This window comes from Tetranychus urticae, chromosome 1 (assembly GCF_039701765.1).
Source record: "Tetranychus urticae isolate SD_2017Ah chromosome 1, NJAU_TeUrti_SD_1.0, whole genome shotgun sequence".
Lineage (NCBI taxonomy): Eukaryota > Metazoa > Arthropoda > Arachnida > Trombidiformes > Tetranychidae > Tetranychus > Tetranychus urticae.
Window position 1 is genome coordinate 10,597,880 of NC_142958.1, and position 16,868 is coordinate 10,614,747.

Genomic DNA, 16,868 nt, shown 5'->3' on the forward strand with positions numbered 1-16,868 from the left:
GAATTACTTTCAAAATGAAGAAAAATAAATGAAACTAAATATTAATCAAGAAAATGCTAATTAATGTTCAGTCTGAGAGATTCAGGCATTTTTACCTTAAAAGAGTGTGGAAATGATTGATTGAAATATATGAAAATTTCATAATTTGACCAAGAATTCTGAAGAAAAAATCTGAGATGAAAAGGAAGAATCAGATTTTTCTTGAAAACAACAATTTAAATGTCAACAAGACGAGTAGAAACAATTAGAAGTCACAATAAGAAAGAAACAGTTAATGATATTAACAATAATTGTTATGAACATTCCATGCATTTTGAGCGATAAAAAATTCTTTAATGAATGATATTATTGTGAATATAAATGTGAAATTATCATTTAGATTCTTGATAAACATTTTAATATCAAGATGTGAAAATATTTTCACAAAATGTAACTAATAAAAAATGCATTAGATTTGCTATTTTTAATGCCTTCTCTTCACCAAAACTGAAAATCGTTCACAATTTAGTTGAGATGAAAACGGAAATTAACTTTCATCTGAATGAATCTCAAAATTTACTCAATCTTAATATCAACAATCAATAACGTTTTCGCCCTCAAAGTTTCCTTTAAATTTCAATGTATTTCTCAGAGTCGGCTCAATGTTTGAATGTAATTACACAATGAAATTGAATTGAAATCCTTTAATTGAACAAAACTCGGCATCAAATCAATTTAATTTATTTCCGATTCTTTTCAATCGGGTTGACTAATGATTGTTAATGACAGTTAGTAATTAGTCTAATTGGATTGGTTAATCAACTCAATGGTAACATAATTGTTGTATTATTTTCAATATTTAATGTTCACTTGTAATTTAAAGTGTCTCTTCATCTTTTCAATTATATGTTTCAACCAATTAACTCAATTGCTTCTATATTAGCTGAATAATGTCACAAGAATTATCATGTTATTGAAGAAAATTTTGAGGAAATTCAGAGCTAATAACTTATAACGCATGACATTTGCTTTATCACTTTTGGTGTTGACTTGAATAAAATGAATAAAAAATACATCTTATTCACTTCTCTGATAACCTTTGAACATTCCCAAAGTTGATAACAGTTTCTTAGTTTCAATTGTGTCACCTGGAAATCAGCAAAATTTGTTAATTCTAGTTTAAAGAACTAATCATTCAGCATTAAGATAACTTTAGGTAAGTTAATTACAAAACTCAAATTTGACTTCAATGTGATCCTTGATTGTAACTGTTTGACCCTTTTCATGTGGAATTGGATTAATTGTGAGAAAATTATTTCTAAACTGGAAATCGATTCAGGTTAATCAACGAGTGGTTTCTCATTTTAATCAGTTTAATTCAAAATAATATTGAGTCAATCAGTCGATTCCATTGCGATTTGAAGGATTAATTTTTTCATGGGATTGGATAAGTTAATGATCATTTTGTTGAGTTGAGCTGCTTTTTTGCTGTTGATAGGACTCAATACTTGTTGATATAAAAGATTCAGGAATGTTTTTACTGATCGAAGTTGTTGAAGGATGAATTTTATCACCAATTTTATGGATTGTCTGCATTTCATGAGCTTTTTTGGTCATCTTTTTGTGCTTCCATAGCCATTCTTGGTGCTGTTACATCAGAAGCATAATGTTGCAAAGGAAATTATTTGCATTGGTTCAGTTATTATCGTTGGTTGTTTTATTCACACTTTGGGAAAGTTCACAGGCAAAGGAGCGAATGTTTTTCATGAATGGAAGATACGGAAGATCGGATCCAGTTGTAAGGCGACTTCTTGTAAACTCTCTGAGGAAAGAAAAACAAAGTAAGTTGATTTATTATAGCAATCAATTCACTTGTTTATAATTAACAGTGGGATTTGCCATCAAATCATTGTGTTTATATTTCCATCTTCAGTTCAGAGATTTAATGTTGACAGGAATTTCAGAAAAACTCTTGTTCTTCTCTGTTGAAGAATCAGCATTTAGCTTCAAAGTTGTGTCTCAAAAAACGTTAACGGCTAGAATAATCTTTCGTTTAGACATAATTTTCTTAATTTAACAGCCGATTTCAGTCTTAAATCATCTCACCTTGTCTTTATTTTTAATTAAAGATAGTAATGTATTGCAGTAACTGAAAAGTACATAAACAATCAGGAAAGTGAAAACAATTCATAATGAAAACCGTAAATCACTTTTCAGGACTGCAACAGATTACAATACAATATCCTTATTTAAAAATTATTGAATATCGTTAACCACTAGCGAAACAAAAGCCAAAATGTCTCTCAAATTTTCTTCCTCTACGATATAAGCCCTAAAGATCGAGACATTAAAAAATTGTAAGTTAATGTCCATTGCAATAACCACTATTAATACCCTGAACAATAATTAGAAAAGAATCAGATATTAAATTTTGTGAGAACTAATTAAAATGATTACATGGAATATCTCAAAATGGTGTTCAATAGATGACATAACAATTGATTAATTTTGCATAAGTAATTAATAAGACGATTTGATATGGGATTCGACGAGACAAAATACGTCTGTGAATTGATCCATTGAAAGGGACATTTAAGATGAATCAAAAGATTCATTAAAGGTATTTTATTAATAAAAGATACATGAGATGATAGGCAATTAACGGAATCAGTCTTTTTTAGATTTGTCTCAAGTAAAATTCATGAACGTAAATTAGAGTTGATGAATTAATTGAATATCAAATATCGTATTATTTATAATGGATGTGAATTGCTAGTGAAACTTATCTCGGGCTATGAACTCGTCTGGCATTGTTTAACCATGATATTGATAATCTAATGCAAAATGAATTCAATCTAATCTCGTTTAAATCAAGTTTGAAAATCGATTTGAAAAGATCGAAAGGTGTTTTGATGTGATATCCCCATATGATAAATGGTACACTCTTTGCAGCCATAGTTCAGACAAATTCATTTAAAGTCATTCGTTCACTTAAAATCCAGTTAACATTTGAGATCCATTTTTTAGACTTGTTATCAATATCATGTGCCGTTGATTCCAGTTTTCAAATTGACTGAACTCTATTTGATAATAATGTTCAAAATGGTTGACTTTTCAATAATGCATGATCTCACCCTAACCTAACCTAATCCTAACTTTGTTAAAGATTTACTAAAAATGTAACTCGGTAATGAAATGGCTTTAGTATGTCAGATAGGAATGATAGAAACAAATTGTAACAAAAACTCAGAAGTTATATGAGAATAGAATATGTATCAAATAAATCCTTTTTTCTCAGAATTTGATAATTAGAGCAATGAAATCTCACAGGAATCGAGGATTAGCTTTAATTTATTGTCAGTATAAGTTTCTAGAGTAGAGCACATTCAAGTCATTTTTAATTCATCGTGGCTTCTGGTTACTTAAATTAACTTGTGAAAATTTCTATTAATAATAGTAAGTAGTGAACAATTTTCATACTAAAGCTGTTTAAATGTTCTTGGTGAATGTAGTTTTCTCGAGAAGACGAATAGATAACTCATAAATTTGATGAATAATCACAAAATTTCTTAAAAAAGTCTGCTTAACCTTGGCTAAAGTGATTCGTCAACCAGATATTAAGATGGCCAACAATGAAATTTTCCCATTTTGATTCAGATAATTTATAATGCTTAATGCCTTCAACCTTTTCCATGAGCAAACAAGTTTGACGCGAAGTATAATAGTTTCTTGGATCGTTTTGAACTGATATTTCCATTATTCAGCAATTAATTCAATGAACTTCGATTACTTTCATTTTCAAGCTATCGAACCTTCCAAACCTCCAAATCATTAACCTTAAACCAATCGAGAGATTTTTGTAAACATTTACTAGTAGAATCCAAAAGCTAATGATTTGATTGCTAAAGACATCAATGATTTAGTGGTACACGAGTCCAAAAATCAACCAAGAAGTACTCCAATCATTCTGATAGGTCCAAGAAAAGCAAGAAATTCAAAATTAACGATGTTAGTGATCAGAGATTATCATGAACCAAAAAAGGACTAGTTGTGAGATTTTATGTCATCCAAACTAAAGTGATTAACTAACTAACTAAGTAATTAAGTTAGTAAAGAAGTTATCGAACAAACATTTTGTCTAATATTTTCCCATTGGTTAGTAAAGGCCATAGTCTGTTGATTAAATGGTTTAAGATCTACCATTAAAAGCAGGCACTTAGGAAACAATCAGTAAATTGTTGACATTAATTAATTGAGCTCAAGAGTTTAGTTTACGCCATCTTCTGAGTGTCAAAATAACCTTTCATTCATTTTTTGGATTAATTTTTTTGGGTTAAAGATAAGTTTCATTAACACAAGATGGCGCATATTTGCTTATGGGTTACTTAAGTTATTTTTTAATTTTGTTTCTTTTAATTACAGATTTTATTTTAAACAATAAACTCGATTCAATCTCAGGGAAGCTCCAATACAAATGTAAATTGAATTCAGACGGACAAACATTTTCGTGTGACGGTAAGAGGTTGAAATCATAGATAAATTACAGTTGTAGTTGCAGTTTGATAAATTAAAAACCATATTCACATGTTTTAGGTTAACTCACTGATTTATTTCCCCATCTTCACAGGTTTGATTGGTATTCATAATTAAAGAGAAACATGCTGACAATGCCTTGAACACGGACTAAAACCTAAAGGTGAAATACCAGAATCAAAAAATAAAATTCCAAAGCAATCACTATCTTCAATTAAAATGAAGAAAATTAAAGTTACCATCAACAATCGCTACAATTTAAAATCTTAATGTAAATCCAACCAAATGTAAACTTGAAAAGCAAAATCATAAAAATGGAACTGAAGAAACCAGAAATATAGCAATGTTTGTATCAGTTTAATGTGTGTCATGTGTTTAGGTTACACTTAGTACTTATTTGTGAGCAATATTTTCGCTGTAATTTTAATTTGGCACTTATAACTGTAATAAACACAATAATGTTTGAAAAGTGATACATTTTATCATTTTATTCCCATTTCAACGCAATTAAAATTGAAACATTACCAATAAATATACAAATTCAAGTTTAAGCAATCCTAATACAAGTTGTCATGTTGGACAGTTTATGCATCCAATGAACACACATTATTTAAATAAGCTTTTTAGTCTGAATCAATTCAAAAATCTAATCGTGATTGTATTTCAATTTGGTGTAGCAAGCTGATTAAACCATATGATAACGAGCGTAATTAAATGACCCATGAAATACAAAACAACAGCAAAAAATAAACACTTAAACCATTTTTTTGTTTTCATTGTGGGTTGCCTGGACAATGGCCAACTCTCAATCTCACTCATACTTACCAGATTCAAGTACTCGCCACCAAATCAACTAATAAGGTTGACAGGATTGCCAGACCTTAAAATCATCTGTTAAACTCTAAATTATCTAATTTTATACAAATCAAGTGAAACTAAATCTAATAGTGCAACAAATATCTTCCGTACACTGGACTTTTTTACCATCAACTAACCAACCTCACAATGTCCGCTGGATCAGATCATGTCGTGGTGGCCGTCCGAGTCAGACCATTCATATCCTTTTCATGCAATCATTTCAATTTATCTAATACCTAAATAATCATTAGTTGCAACCCAAAACCTAAAACCTAAAACCTAAAGCCCAAAGCTACAGCTTTATTTGTTGACATTTTTACTGGTGCTTCTAACCTTTACATTGATGCTTGTTCAAATGTCGTCAACCCAAATTTACTCAACCCATTTAGTCTCTAATGGTTCCTGGATATTTTCACTATCTAATCTCTGGTTAATCAGATTTAAATTAATCACGAAAACAAGAGCTTCCTCTTGCCGGTTCCCTCCATTTTTACATCATCGTGTTGTCTACGGTCAGCTTTGCCATCTCTTTAATTTGATTGTGTATATTTTTAGGCTGTCATCAATATATTTATGTGTGTGTAATCAAATTGATTATGAAAAACCAAATTTAATCAAGGTTCAGAAATAACGGAATGTTAAAAGTGAAATAAAAGGCAAAACAAGAATCACGCAATCAACTTACACAACCAGCTGACAAGAGGTTTCATCAAGGTAAGATCATGAAATATTATGCTAGATTATTGAAAATGAACATCAACATTGCATTGAAATCTCTAATTAGAAGATGAGTGAAAGCTTCTTAATTGATTGAAAATTAACGACTATCTTTAAAATTATCTATCTTTGTCTACAACAGTTGACTATCGGAGTTTAGACTCGCATGAAATAGGTTGAATCGTCCAACAGATCAACTCAATTCTGATTAACCTGCAACCAGTGAATACTAAAATTGTTACTCTATTAATGGCTATAATAGTGTCTAGATTAAAGTGATTATTAAATGTAAGAAAAGGGAATACAATCGAGTTGGAATTAGAATGTTGATTGATCGATTTCTATTACTGTCAAATTCAATTGATGATCAATATTGGTCAGCCTCTTTGTTAGCCTTAAAAATAGGTAAATGGACAAATATTTTCAATGCTTCTCACACTTTCAATTGAAATCATTTCGAGGACATTTTTAATAGTAAATATCAAATTTTATTGATTGAGATGCAATTTGTTGCCTTTAGCTACAACACAATTCCATGTTTGTCTATTATTCATGAATACATTGACATTTAGATGAATGAACATTAACGATAACAGTTTAATTTTAACAGCTTCATTTACGATCTTTACAAGGATTTGATATGAATATCTGAGTTGTTCATTATTGTAGTTGAGCAAGATTAATCATTAAAATAATAAAAGTCGAAAGATATCAATAAACTTATTGTTGATCAGTTGAAATGGGTTAATCATTTAATGGTTAAATGTGATTTCATCAGTTAGGATCTTGATTGGGAAACATATTTAGCTCATTAATTAGATGGTTTATTTTTCAGGTAAAACAAAGCTGATCAGTTAAAGGTGGAAATGATTGATCAACAAAACAGATTTAACCTGGTTTAGTTGTTATGTTTGCTTGTTGAGTCCAAAAATTAATGGATCCTAATACTAATGGTTATGCTCTGATTGCTCAAGACATTTATTGCAAATAATTTATTCAGATTACAATTAAAATCCATAGATAAATAAACAACAATCATTTCATGTATTTAACCTCAGGTCAACGTCACACTATCAATCTAAACTGGTTATCATAGTGATCAGCTGTTTTAACATCATCTTAATGGTGTAAATAACATTGAATTTATTCTTATAACGTTCAATGTTAACAGTTTCGTTGTTTCATGGAAACTCATGATGTTTCATGACTAACTATAATGGCAATGATACAAATTTTGTCAGTTTTTAACCTTGCATTGACAATAAAAATGTTAGATCTGTTCTCAATTGTGAAATGAATTAATGTAGTTGAAAATTTTATTCAGTAAAAGTGAAACTTTGTTGATAAATTGATTTCAGCATGATAACAAGCAAACCATAATGATTCTGATTCTATCGTGATTGCGTGAGAATCTTTAAAACACTAATGTTTCATGTTAATCTGATTAGCTTTTCATATTCTTGCTTCTACTTTTTATTGTCATTTGTATTATCATTTAAACTATGGCTAGATATTACCTAAGCTTTTTTGATGGAATCTACTTAATTATTTTTACATGTTATTATTAACGAGTCTTGATTGTTGTCAGCCTGGTTGATTGTTTTCACCCTTTCCAGTAGCCAAGTTTCAATATATTGATTACTTTTCACGCCAATAACAAATTACTGACAGTCAATTACTGATTACAATGTTTGGCCAGCTATGTTTAACATCACCCATTGTTTATGCACATATCCATGCAATATCATCTAACTGCACCATGTTATATCGAAATGCAACACCTTAATTATAACTGCATGTTCATGTCAAGAGTTAACAGTAGTTTTAAGAAATTCAAATTACAACCAAACGTTCCTTAACTCACTTTTACACAATCAACGAGAGAAACAACGAAATGCCAAATGTATTGTGGATATGGAGTCCAATACAACCGTCCTGTATAATCCAAATAATCATCGAGATGCACCTAAAAAATTTACATATGATCACAGTTATTGGTCTCATGATGGTTTCATTGACATTGATGGAAGCATAAGTCGAGCTGATTCTTCACACCCCAATGGACATAAATACGCAGATCAGGTAAATTAGCATAAATGTATTGTTGAATAGGAAACAGGCAATCCTTTGTCGTGGGCCAAAATTGTACCAAAAATTATGAACCCCTTTCATCTGAAATTGAAATAGAATATAATTGAATCATTAAATGTTCATTGATATCAATCACATCAGAAATAGACCAGTATGCTCACTATACAACAAATGTAAACAACACAAATTTTCAATTTGGCTTACCTGCTTGATTGGTTTTCATTATTTCTCATCTTTGGGTCACCTTAACCAATTTTTTTGCCATTGTTTCTGATAATTCACAGGATTTTCCATGTTTGAGTTATTAAAGGTCCAATGAAATCATTAACTAAAATTAAACTGTTAACTTACTGATAGAGATACTAAAAGACTTGCAGCACCATTTTAACCGTTGAGATTAAAGTTGAAAGGGAAAAGCTAACTCTTTCTTTTAATTAACTTATTTTTGCGTAAGATGGCGACGTTCTGGTTGTGTCATTTTGTGAAAATGTGTGTCTTATGATCGCTTATTCATAGAATGTTGTGGCATCTCAATTAATGAATTTAATTGTTTTTGTTTAACTAGGAAAAAGTTTACAATGAATTGGGTCGATCGGTTCTCACAAATGCTATGCATGGCTATAATGCAGCCATATTTGCCTATGGTCAAACTGGATCAGGAAAATCATATACAGTAATAGGTTATGGTGCCAATAAAGGTAAGACTATTTTTACCAAACGAAAGACTTTACCATGTACATGTACATGTATTATAATAATATTTACTTGTTGCTTTTTATAAATCTTACTTCCATTTTCACTCTCTCAATTAAGGTATTGTGCCAAGATTGTGCTCAGAACTGTTTGATACGATTGCTCATAGATCTAATGATAGTGGAACCATAACTGAAGTGACTCTGTCGATGATTGAAATTTATAATGAGATTGTTCGTGATCTATTGAATGGTCCCAGCTTAGCAAACAATTCAAAAAAGAAAGGACTTAAAGTGAGAGAACATCCATCAAAAGGATTTTACGGTAATTAAAGCCAAATCAGTAAAAACTTTGGTTAACTTACAATCTTTTGTATTGATCACAGCTGAAGGATTGAAAAGCTTTTTGGTAACATCGCATAAAGACATCGAAGATAAAATTGAGGAAGGGACCACAAACCGTTCGATTGCCGCAACAAATATGAATGAAACAAGTTCTCGAGCTCATACAATAGTACAAATTCAAATTGTTCAACGGAATCGCACCTCATCTGGCCAAGAGACTGCTAAAAAATCAATTATTCATTTGGTTGATTTAGCTGGAAGGTACTTATTAAATCATCACTAGATTCTAATTTTTCAGGTTTTTGGTTTTTCCTTGATGATTTGTTTCTTTACTTTAAATTTCAGTGGCTACTTTTTGATTAATGAAGTTCATTTACTAAAATATTTTAATTGACTATAGATTTACAATAGTAGGGATTAATTAAAAACGTGGAGAGCAGAGGAAAAAATGGACAAGTTTTAAAGAAATATTTTTGATGAAAGTAGCAAAAAAGTCTTATTATATTTATACATCCAGACAACTAAAAACACTATTGATGAGTAATCTGTGGATGGATGAAATCTTTAAATAAAATCGGTGTCACGTTCTCATAGGGAGGACGAAGGACATCAGGCGCATGAATAAATTCATCTCTTGAATATTGTGGCTGTGTTACACAGAGTGGATTTTGTTCGATTATTAAGCTTGCAGGCCATCCTCCAATATGATCCATAATTTTTCTTAGTAAACCGGCCATCTGATGATTTTGTGGATAAAGATGAATTGCGTAGGGTGGGTCACTAAGGTTGCTTGATATTTCATCGAAAGTTGCCTCGAAATTTTCGTAGTCGATGAGGTACAAGAATAGTTTATACATTGCATCAATTAGAGCTGAATGAACATTGTTTTGAATAATTTTTTGGAAGAATAGAAATCTTGAAAGTCTCATATCAAATTGCAAGAAAGGATTTGGTCTCGGATTATAATAATAATTGACATCACGAATTCGAGGACGAATCAATTTCCAGTCTTGGTTGGTGAAACTCATTGCTTTAAAATCATCCAGACCATTAGCAACACAAATCATGTCATATTGCAATAGAGTGTCGATTGCGTCTCTTCGTACATCGTCAAATTTTCTAGCCTTTTCCATATGTTGCACAGTTAATCCAGCCTCTTGAATGTTTTCAATTGCACTTTGCGGATACCAGATAATCTGATTAAATCGAGGTTCATTCACTCCGTCAATAATTGCAAGCCATAACGGTAAAAACACTATCCCATCAGTGGTTTCAATGTGAATCTTTTTAATGTCAAAACCACAAGCACGTTTACCCTGTTGATTCAGACTCCTTATCGCATTAAAGATTCTTTCTTCAAAAATACCAATCATTTCTTGATCTGTACGTGCTGAAGTAGCCAAGAGATCGTCTTTTGGCTTTAGTGGTCGTAAAAGCGTCTCTTGTCTTTGTATATTCTTCCGTTTCCTTTTCGCTCTTTTTCTTTTAGCTTTCTGTGGTAATCCTGATTCATTATCTTGTTTTGTTTTCTTTTTTGGTGGCTCAATAGCTTGTGCCGGGTTAGCTTGTTGGTCTTGGTCTTCATCGATGATTAGTTCATCTGAGTCATCTTCAGAATCATTATCTGACATTGCTTCCAATACTATTTTAGGTGAATTGTCTTGGTTTTGTTTTGATGTCGATGGGATCGGTTCATTGGCTTTAGAAGTAGTCCTGCCATTTGCTCTTTCGAGCTCACTGGCCACCCTAACTTGAGTTTGTGTATCAGGCATTTGACACGGCGGTATCCATGTGACTCCTCTAACCCTCTCTTGCAATATTCGTTTCATGGGACATAGAAGGTTTGACTAGTGAAATTATTGCCTTTCAATTGGTAATTTCCTATTACAGAGCTATTTTGCTCTTCAAGACGTTGACTGCTTCAGTTAAAAGCAGGTTTGAGTAATTTTCACAATGCAGAGAAGAAAAACATTTACAGACAAAACACTTTATACTTAATCTGACGACTGTCTTAATTTTAATGTTGATTGTCCTTTTATACTTTTAACTATCTCTAAGGAATATTATCATTAGCCAATGGTGTTTAGCTGAAGGGGAAAAGTGATGTAAGGTCTCTAGCAGATGATCAGATTTTCAATTGATTTTGACACATTTGTAATAATAGCTTATCTATTCTGCATGATTAATTTCTCGTTTCTCGGTTCTTTCTTTTTTCATTACAGCGAAAGATTATCTGGAACAATGGCGGTCGGTGATAGATTGAAAGAAGGTGTATCAATTAACCAATCATTAGCATGTTTAGGCAATTGTATTTCAGCTTTAGCTGAGAAATCCTCTGAAAAAAACATTAGAGGTAAGCCTTTACGATTCATTTGACACAATTGCGGCAATTATAACTTTTGTCATTAGTCAACAACTAATCATCCTTTTTTTCATTCCATCAGTACCTTATCGAGATTCAGTTTTAACTCGTCTTTTGATGAACGTCTTATCGGGTAACAGCAAAACAGTGATGATTGCAACAATTAGTCCAGCTGATATAAGTTACGATGAAACATTATCCACTCTTCGTTATGGTAAGCTTTCACCAGACTGTGTTAAATTTAGATTGAATCAGCAAAATTGAAGAGCACGTCATTCAATGTAAATTGAGACTACATTATGTTACATTGTTTAAATTAATTTACTTTATCAAGTTTATTGGAACATAATAGAATTCAATGATAACTCTTTTTTGTATCATTATTTATATTATCAATCCTGACAGCTAAATCAGTAATCAATCAGTTCTTAGAAACTTGAAACTCATCTCAATTTTGATTAGGAACAAGGAAATGATAAAATCTCATTTCTCACAATTGAATGACTTGTCTAGCTCTTGATTTGAGTAATATATTTATATTTCAATTCTTATTTTTAATAATGCATCAAATCTCATCCATCTATACTCATTTTTCAATGTAATTGTTTCCACTATTCCAGCTGATCGAGCCAAACGAATCAAAGTTCATGCAACAATCAATGAAAATTCAACGGACAAGTTAATACGACAATTGAAAGATGAAAATGAACGACTAACAAAAGCAATGGAAAGAGGTGTTGTTGATTTAAGTGGAACGGGTTCTTCTTTGTCTGAAAAAGGTAAATAAAGAATCATTAAGGTTAATTTCATTAGTTAATCGCTTTTACTAATGCTTAACTTTATCCCGATTATTTGCTATCGAAGATATGACCGAGATGAGACAGAAGTATGAAGAAGAAATGAAGGCTTTAATGGCTGAAAATGAACGACAAATCAACGAAATTAAGCAAACATACGAGGACAAATTAGCTGAGAAACAAGCCTTGGAAGCAAATGTGTACGTTGATGCTGACCGGGAAAAATTGGAAACGGAAAAACGAGAAAATCCATATTTATCTAATCTTAATTTTGATGAACAATTATGTGGAAAAATTATCCATATAATTAAGAAAGGGGTCAATATTTTAGGGAAAAATGACGATTGTTCAATCATTCTCTATGGTCCAAGCATTCAAAATCATCACGGACGCATTTACCGAAAAGACAACGATGTTGTAATCCTAGAGAGAGTTGCTGATGATTGTCGTATTTTATTAAATGGTGATCCAGTGATTAATAAAGTTCATCTTAATCATAATGACAGGTTTGACAATCAAATCAAGTAGCTTTGTCAAGCTTTTCTTTTAATTCACACTTTATTTTTTCCATTTCTTAGGTTACTCTTTGGTACAACTCAATTATTCGTATTTATCCATCCAGGTCAACAAAAGAAATCCAAATTATCATTTTCTGAGGTCACTTTTGACTTAGCTCAAGAAGAGATTGCATCTAAAGCTGGATTTGACATGTCCAATGATGATCAATCAATGGAGACTGCTTTATTAAATAAAGATCTACTTGAATTGTTACCTCAAGTTGATGAAGCCAATGCAATTAGCAATGATTTAGGAAAGAATGTACGATTCGAGATAATTCTGGTTTCTTCAGCATTCCTTGCCAAAAACAGTGACCGAACTGAGGTAAGGTCATTCTAAAGCTAATAAAACTCAAACCCACCATCATTGACACCAACACCAGAACCATCTGATTTGAGAAGAAGAAGAATGGCCAATCTTAATTTTGATCATAATTAGGCTGATAAAGTTGAGTGGTTATCCCACGTTGACCAGATTAACTTTATGTCTTAATAACTTCAACACGTCACCTTTTCTTCCTCTCATGTCTCTCTTCATTATGTCTTTACATTTTTGTTATCATTAATCTTGCATCTTTTAACATTTGTCATCTTCTTCCTCTTCACTCCGTCTCATTCAGGTGATGGTAAAATTAATCAATGATGAATTTGGCCAAGAATTCTTGTGGCCAAAAGATAAATTTGTAAATCGATTGTTCATGATGAAAGAGATTTATCAAAACTATGCTCAAGGCGATGAAAACTGGAATCCATCACCGGTAATATTATTGGCAATAACTTTTTTTGTATCAATATCTCATAAATTATCATTAACATCAGACTCTATTGTAGCTTATCAACATGCCAATTGACCTTGACACATTGAAAAGGAATATCAATTTTTCATTATTCTCATTCTCTTTTCACTCATTACTGTTATTATTGTATATTTTTATTCATTTTTTTCTTCATATTATTGTTGTGATTTCTTTAACAGGACAAGGACCCATTTTTGGAAGACCAGAAAACGGAAGTTTTGATTGGGATTGTTCAAGTTTACCTTCAACCATTAGCTTTTCTGGTTGAATTGAAAGAACAATTGGAAGTTCTTGATTACAAGGGAACCGAGATTGGTATAATTAATATTGAAATTGTTCCTTGTACATCAGATGGACGAGAATTAAGTGAATTGGATGATGCTTATGTTGATACTCCATCAGAGTTAATTGGTAAAGATGTTTGCTTTGTCTTCAAGATTCATGGTTGTCGCGGTCTTCCTCCTCGATTCACGGTAATAACAATAAGTTAACCTAAACTACACCTCATTTTACTACATTTTTTTTCTACTTCTATTACTCTCTCAATCCATTATTCATCCATTCACTCAATTGTTTGATTTTGTTCTTATTTTTGTTGTCTTATTATTTCTTCTCTTCTTCTCAACAGGATATTTATTGTAGATACAGAATTTTTCTCGATGAAGAGGATTCAACAACCGAGATTATCTCAGATACTTCTAATCCAGACTTTAATCATCGTAAAATGTTTACCTATCAACCAGCAACCAAAGCACTTATTGATTATCTAAAGGAAGGCTTTGTACTTATTCAAATTTGGGGTCGCCAAATGGTTAAACGATCAGTTAGTAATCAATCAGGTCGCTTAACCAAACAAATGATGCAAGATGATTTACTCAATCAAGCAAATAATCTGATGCAAGGATTTAAAATGAATGGACGAAATGTTGATCCCAATAAGCAAAGTATCATCGTTGAATTGTTGCTCATGAAAAAACAACAAGCTCGTCAACAGCAAAGAATTGTGAGTTTACTCATTTAAAGCTAATTTGGCCAAACGAGATGAACGTTGACACCGATTTTATGCACATTACAATTGAATGGTTTAATTATTCCATGAATAATTTTCTGGTTCAATTTGTTTCAGCCTGATGTCTTCCATGTCCAACAGTTCTAGTCAATATTTTATTTTCTAGTTTCATTGAGCTTTATCAATAGATATTGATTATTTATCGCAACAACCTGAAATATTTCAAATAATTTGGATTCTGAAATTTTGCAATTTTATTTTCAGATTTCTTGACATCTGAAATATGTTTCAAGTATGTTAGTGAGGATGATTCAGTAACTCTTGAAATACTTTAAAGTCCACTCATTTTGATGAATTGATAGAAGACTAGCGAACGTTTGATATTGAACATGTTAATACAACGAACAAAGAGTCACCAAATTGCCATTAGTTCATTGTGTCATCACTATTAAATTGATATTTTGGTTTCAGCAAAATCTGATTTCTTTATTCTTTCTTCTGTCTTTTTGTCTTCACCAAAGTCTATCTGAATGAGCATTGACACAGATTTGTGAATTTAATGGGAACATTTTTACTCGCTATTTTAGTCCCATGTTGAAGATGAACTAGGAAATGGAAAGAAAATTTTCATTAGATGAATTATTTGATCTGCCTTGATCAACATCAGCATCATCATGCTCTTCTGTTTCCTTATTTCAATCTACTCACGCCAAGTTTAATATGGTTCAATTTTTTCTACTTCAAGCTTCTTTCCAAAATTTGAGGTTTTCCTTTTTTTCATGTTTACTCTTTTTTATTTGCTTTATTATATTATGGTAACTTAAATTCAATTTTATTAACCGGTCTTAATTCAAATTTATACAAAAACGGATAACTTAATTTCGATTAATTGTGAATAAAATCAAAGTAGGTTGATAAAAGGAATAGAGAAAAATGAAGTTTCACTTTTGTTGTGAGTGGGAATTGATTACTATCACGTTTATATTGTTGTTATGATTTTTCTTCTCATCATTATACTATTATTATTACTATTGTCAGTTAATTTTTATTATTAAATATATTGTTATTCAAAAAACAGGAAAACATTCACAAATTGGTTGAAATATATGAACGTTATGGTCGACCCAAAATCCCGGTTCAACTGGTTAAGGAATTGATCTCAGCCACAACAACAGACTCAGCTCAGCATATAATCACCAAAGTTGGCTTAGGTATGTAAGATTCAATTGTTCAATCCAGGCCAGTGGATTAAACAAGCAATTAATACTTATGATCTGTTCTCATGCCAACTGTATAAGACTCTAATCTGTCTAGTCTTAATCAACAGTGTTAAAATAATTTACACTTTGCTCATGAACCCACTTTTAACAGTTTAACTCGTTATTAATTGTTTAATCTTTTCTTATTTTTTTACATATTCTGATTACTTTTCAAACACCGTATCATGGGATGATTTCACTGTAAATTCAGATATTGATTATGGAGAAGAGACACCTCGATCAACTACTTGTACGATTTTATAGCGATAATTTACATTTGTTGATATTAACGTTAAAATCCATTGTTAACGCTGTAACATTGTAATCTTAAATTGTGCCATTTATTTTAATCAGCATTCCTTTGACAAATTAAAATACTGATTATTCGGTATCTGTGTTTTATATTTCATTGCCTCGTTTATTGAACCTAAAATATGATAACTAAAAGGGTAAAGATTACATGCATTTGCAATTATTTATCAGATCAAGTTAGTTTCAAATACAATAAAATCCAAGTTCAAATCACGAGTGATTTTCATGAATTTGTATTTCTAAAAATAATAGAAACCACTGATTATATTTATTCACTTCATTTCTATTAATATTTCAACTCAATTAAACTGATTATCGAAAGCTGCCAAATTTTTATTCTCGTTTTCTTTGATATTTGTAGACAAAGATTCGTTTACGACCAAAATCTTCTCAAATCAAATATTGAAAATATAACTCAAGATTTTATTGATAATCAATGAAATAAAATCTGGTTTAGGTTGATATAAATTATTCCAACATTGAATTGGGTTCTGAAAATTTTTCAAAAACTGAAAATATAATAGCTTTGATCAAGTCAACAAGATGGCGTAACGTATATT

The 16,868-nt window shown here is 31.1% G+C and overlaps 2 protein-coding genes and 1 long non-coding RNA gene across 3 annotated transcripts; 2 read left to right on the forward strand and 1 right to left on the reverse strand.

Moving 5' to 3' along the window:
• The first annotated feature begins 881 nt into the window (after positions 1–881).
• LOC149094562 (uncharacterized) lies at positions 882–4,985 on the forward strand. The gene is made up of 4 exons (XR_016198872.1): positions 882–1,195; positions 1,615–1,820; positions 4,402–4,494; positions 4,607–4,985. It is a non-coding gene; the product is annotated as an uncharacterized LOC149094562 (long non-coding RNA).
• A 2,887-nt stretch (positions 4,986–7,872) lies between these two features.
• LOC107361303 (kinesin-like protein KIF28) lies at positions 7,873–16,400 on the forward strand. Its single transcript, XM_015928097.3, has 14 exons — positions 7,873–8,169; positions 8,744–8,876; positions 8,992–9,195; positions 9,257–9,476; positions 11,438–11,568; positions 11,660–11,791; positions 12,198–12,356; positions 12,442–12,880; positions 12,953–13,256; positions 13,552–13,689; positions 13,908–14,201; positions 14,357–14,731; positions 15,816–15,948; positions 16,208–16,400. Exons 1-14 carry the CDS (start codon positions 8,002–8,004, stop codon positions 16,258–16,260), a joined length of 2,883 nt encoding a protein of 960 aa, XP_015783583.2. The 5' UTR covers positions 7,873–8,001; the 3' UTR covers positions 16,261–16,400.
• Positions 9,584–11,307, reverse strand: LOC149094563 (uncharacterized). The gene has a single exon (XM_089267801.1). It carries the CDS (start codon positions 11,042–11,044, stop codon positions 9,746–9,748), a length of 1,299 nt encoding a protein of 432 aa, XP_089123927.1. The 5' UTR covers positions 11,045–11,307; the 3' UTR covers positions 9,584–9,745.
• Positions 16,401–16,868: the final 468 nt, after the last annotated feature.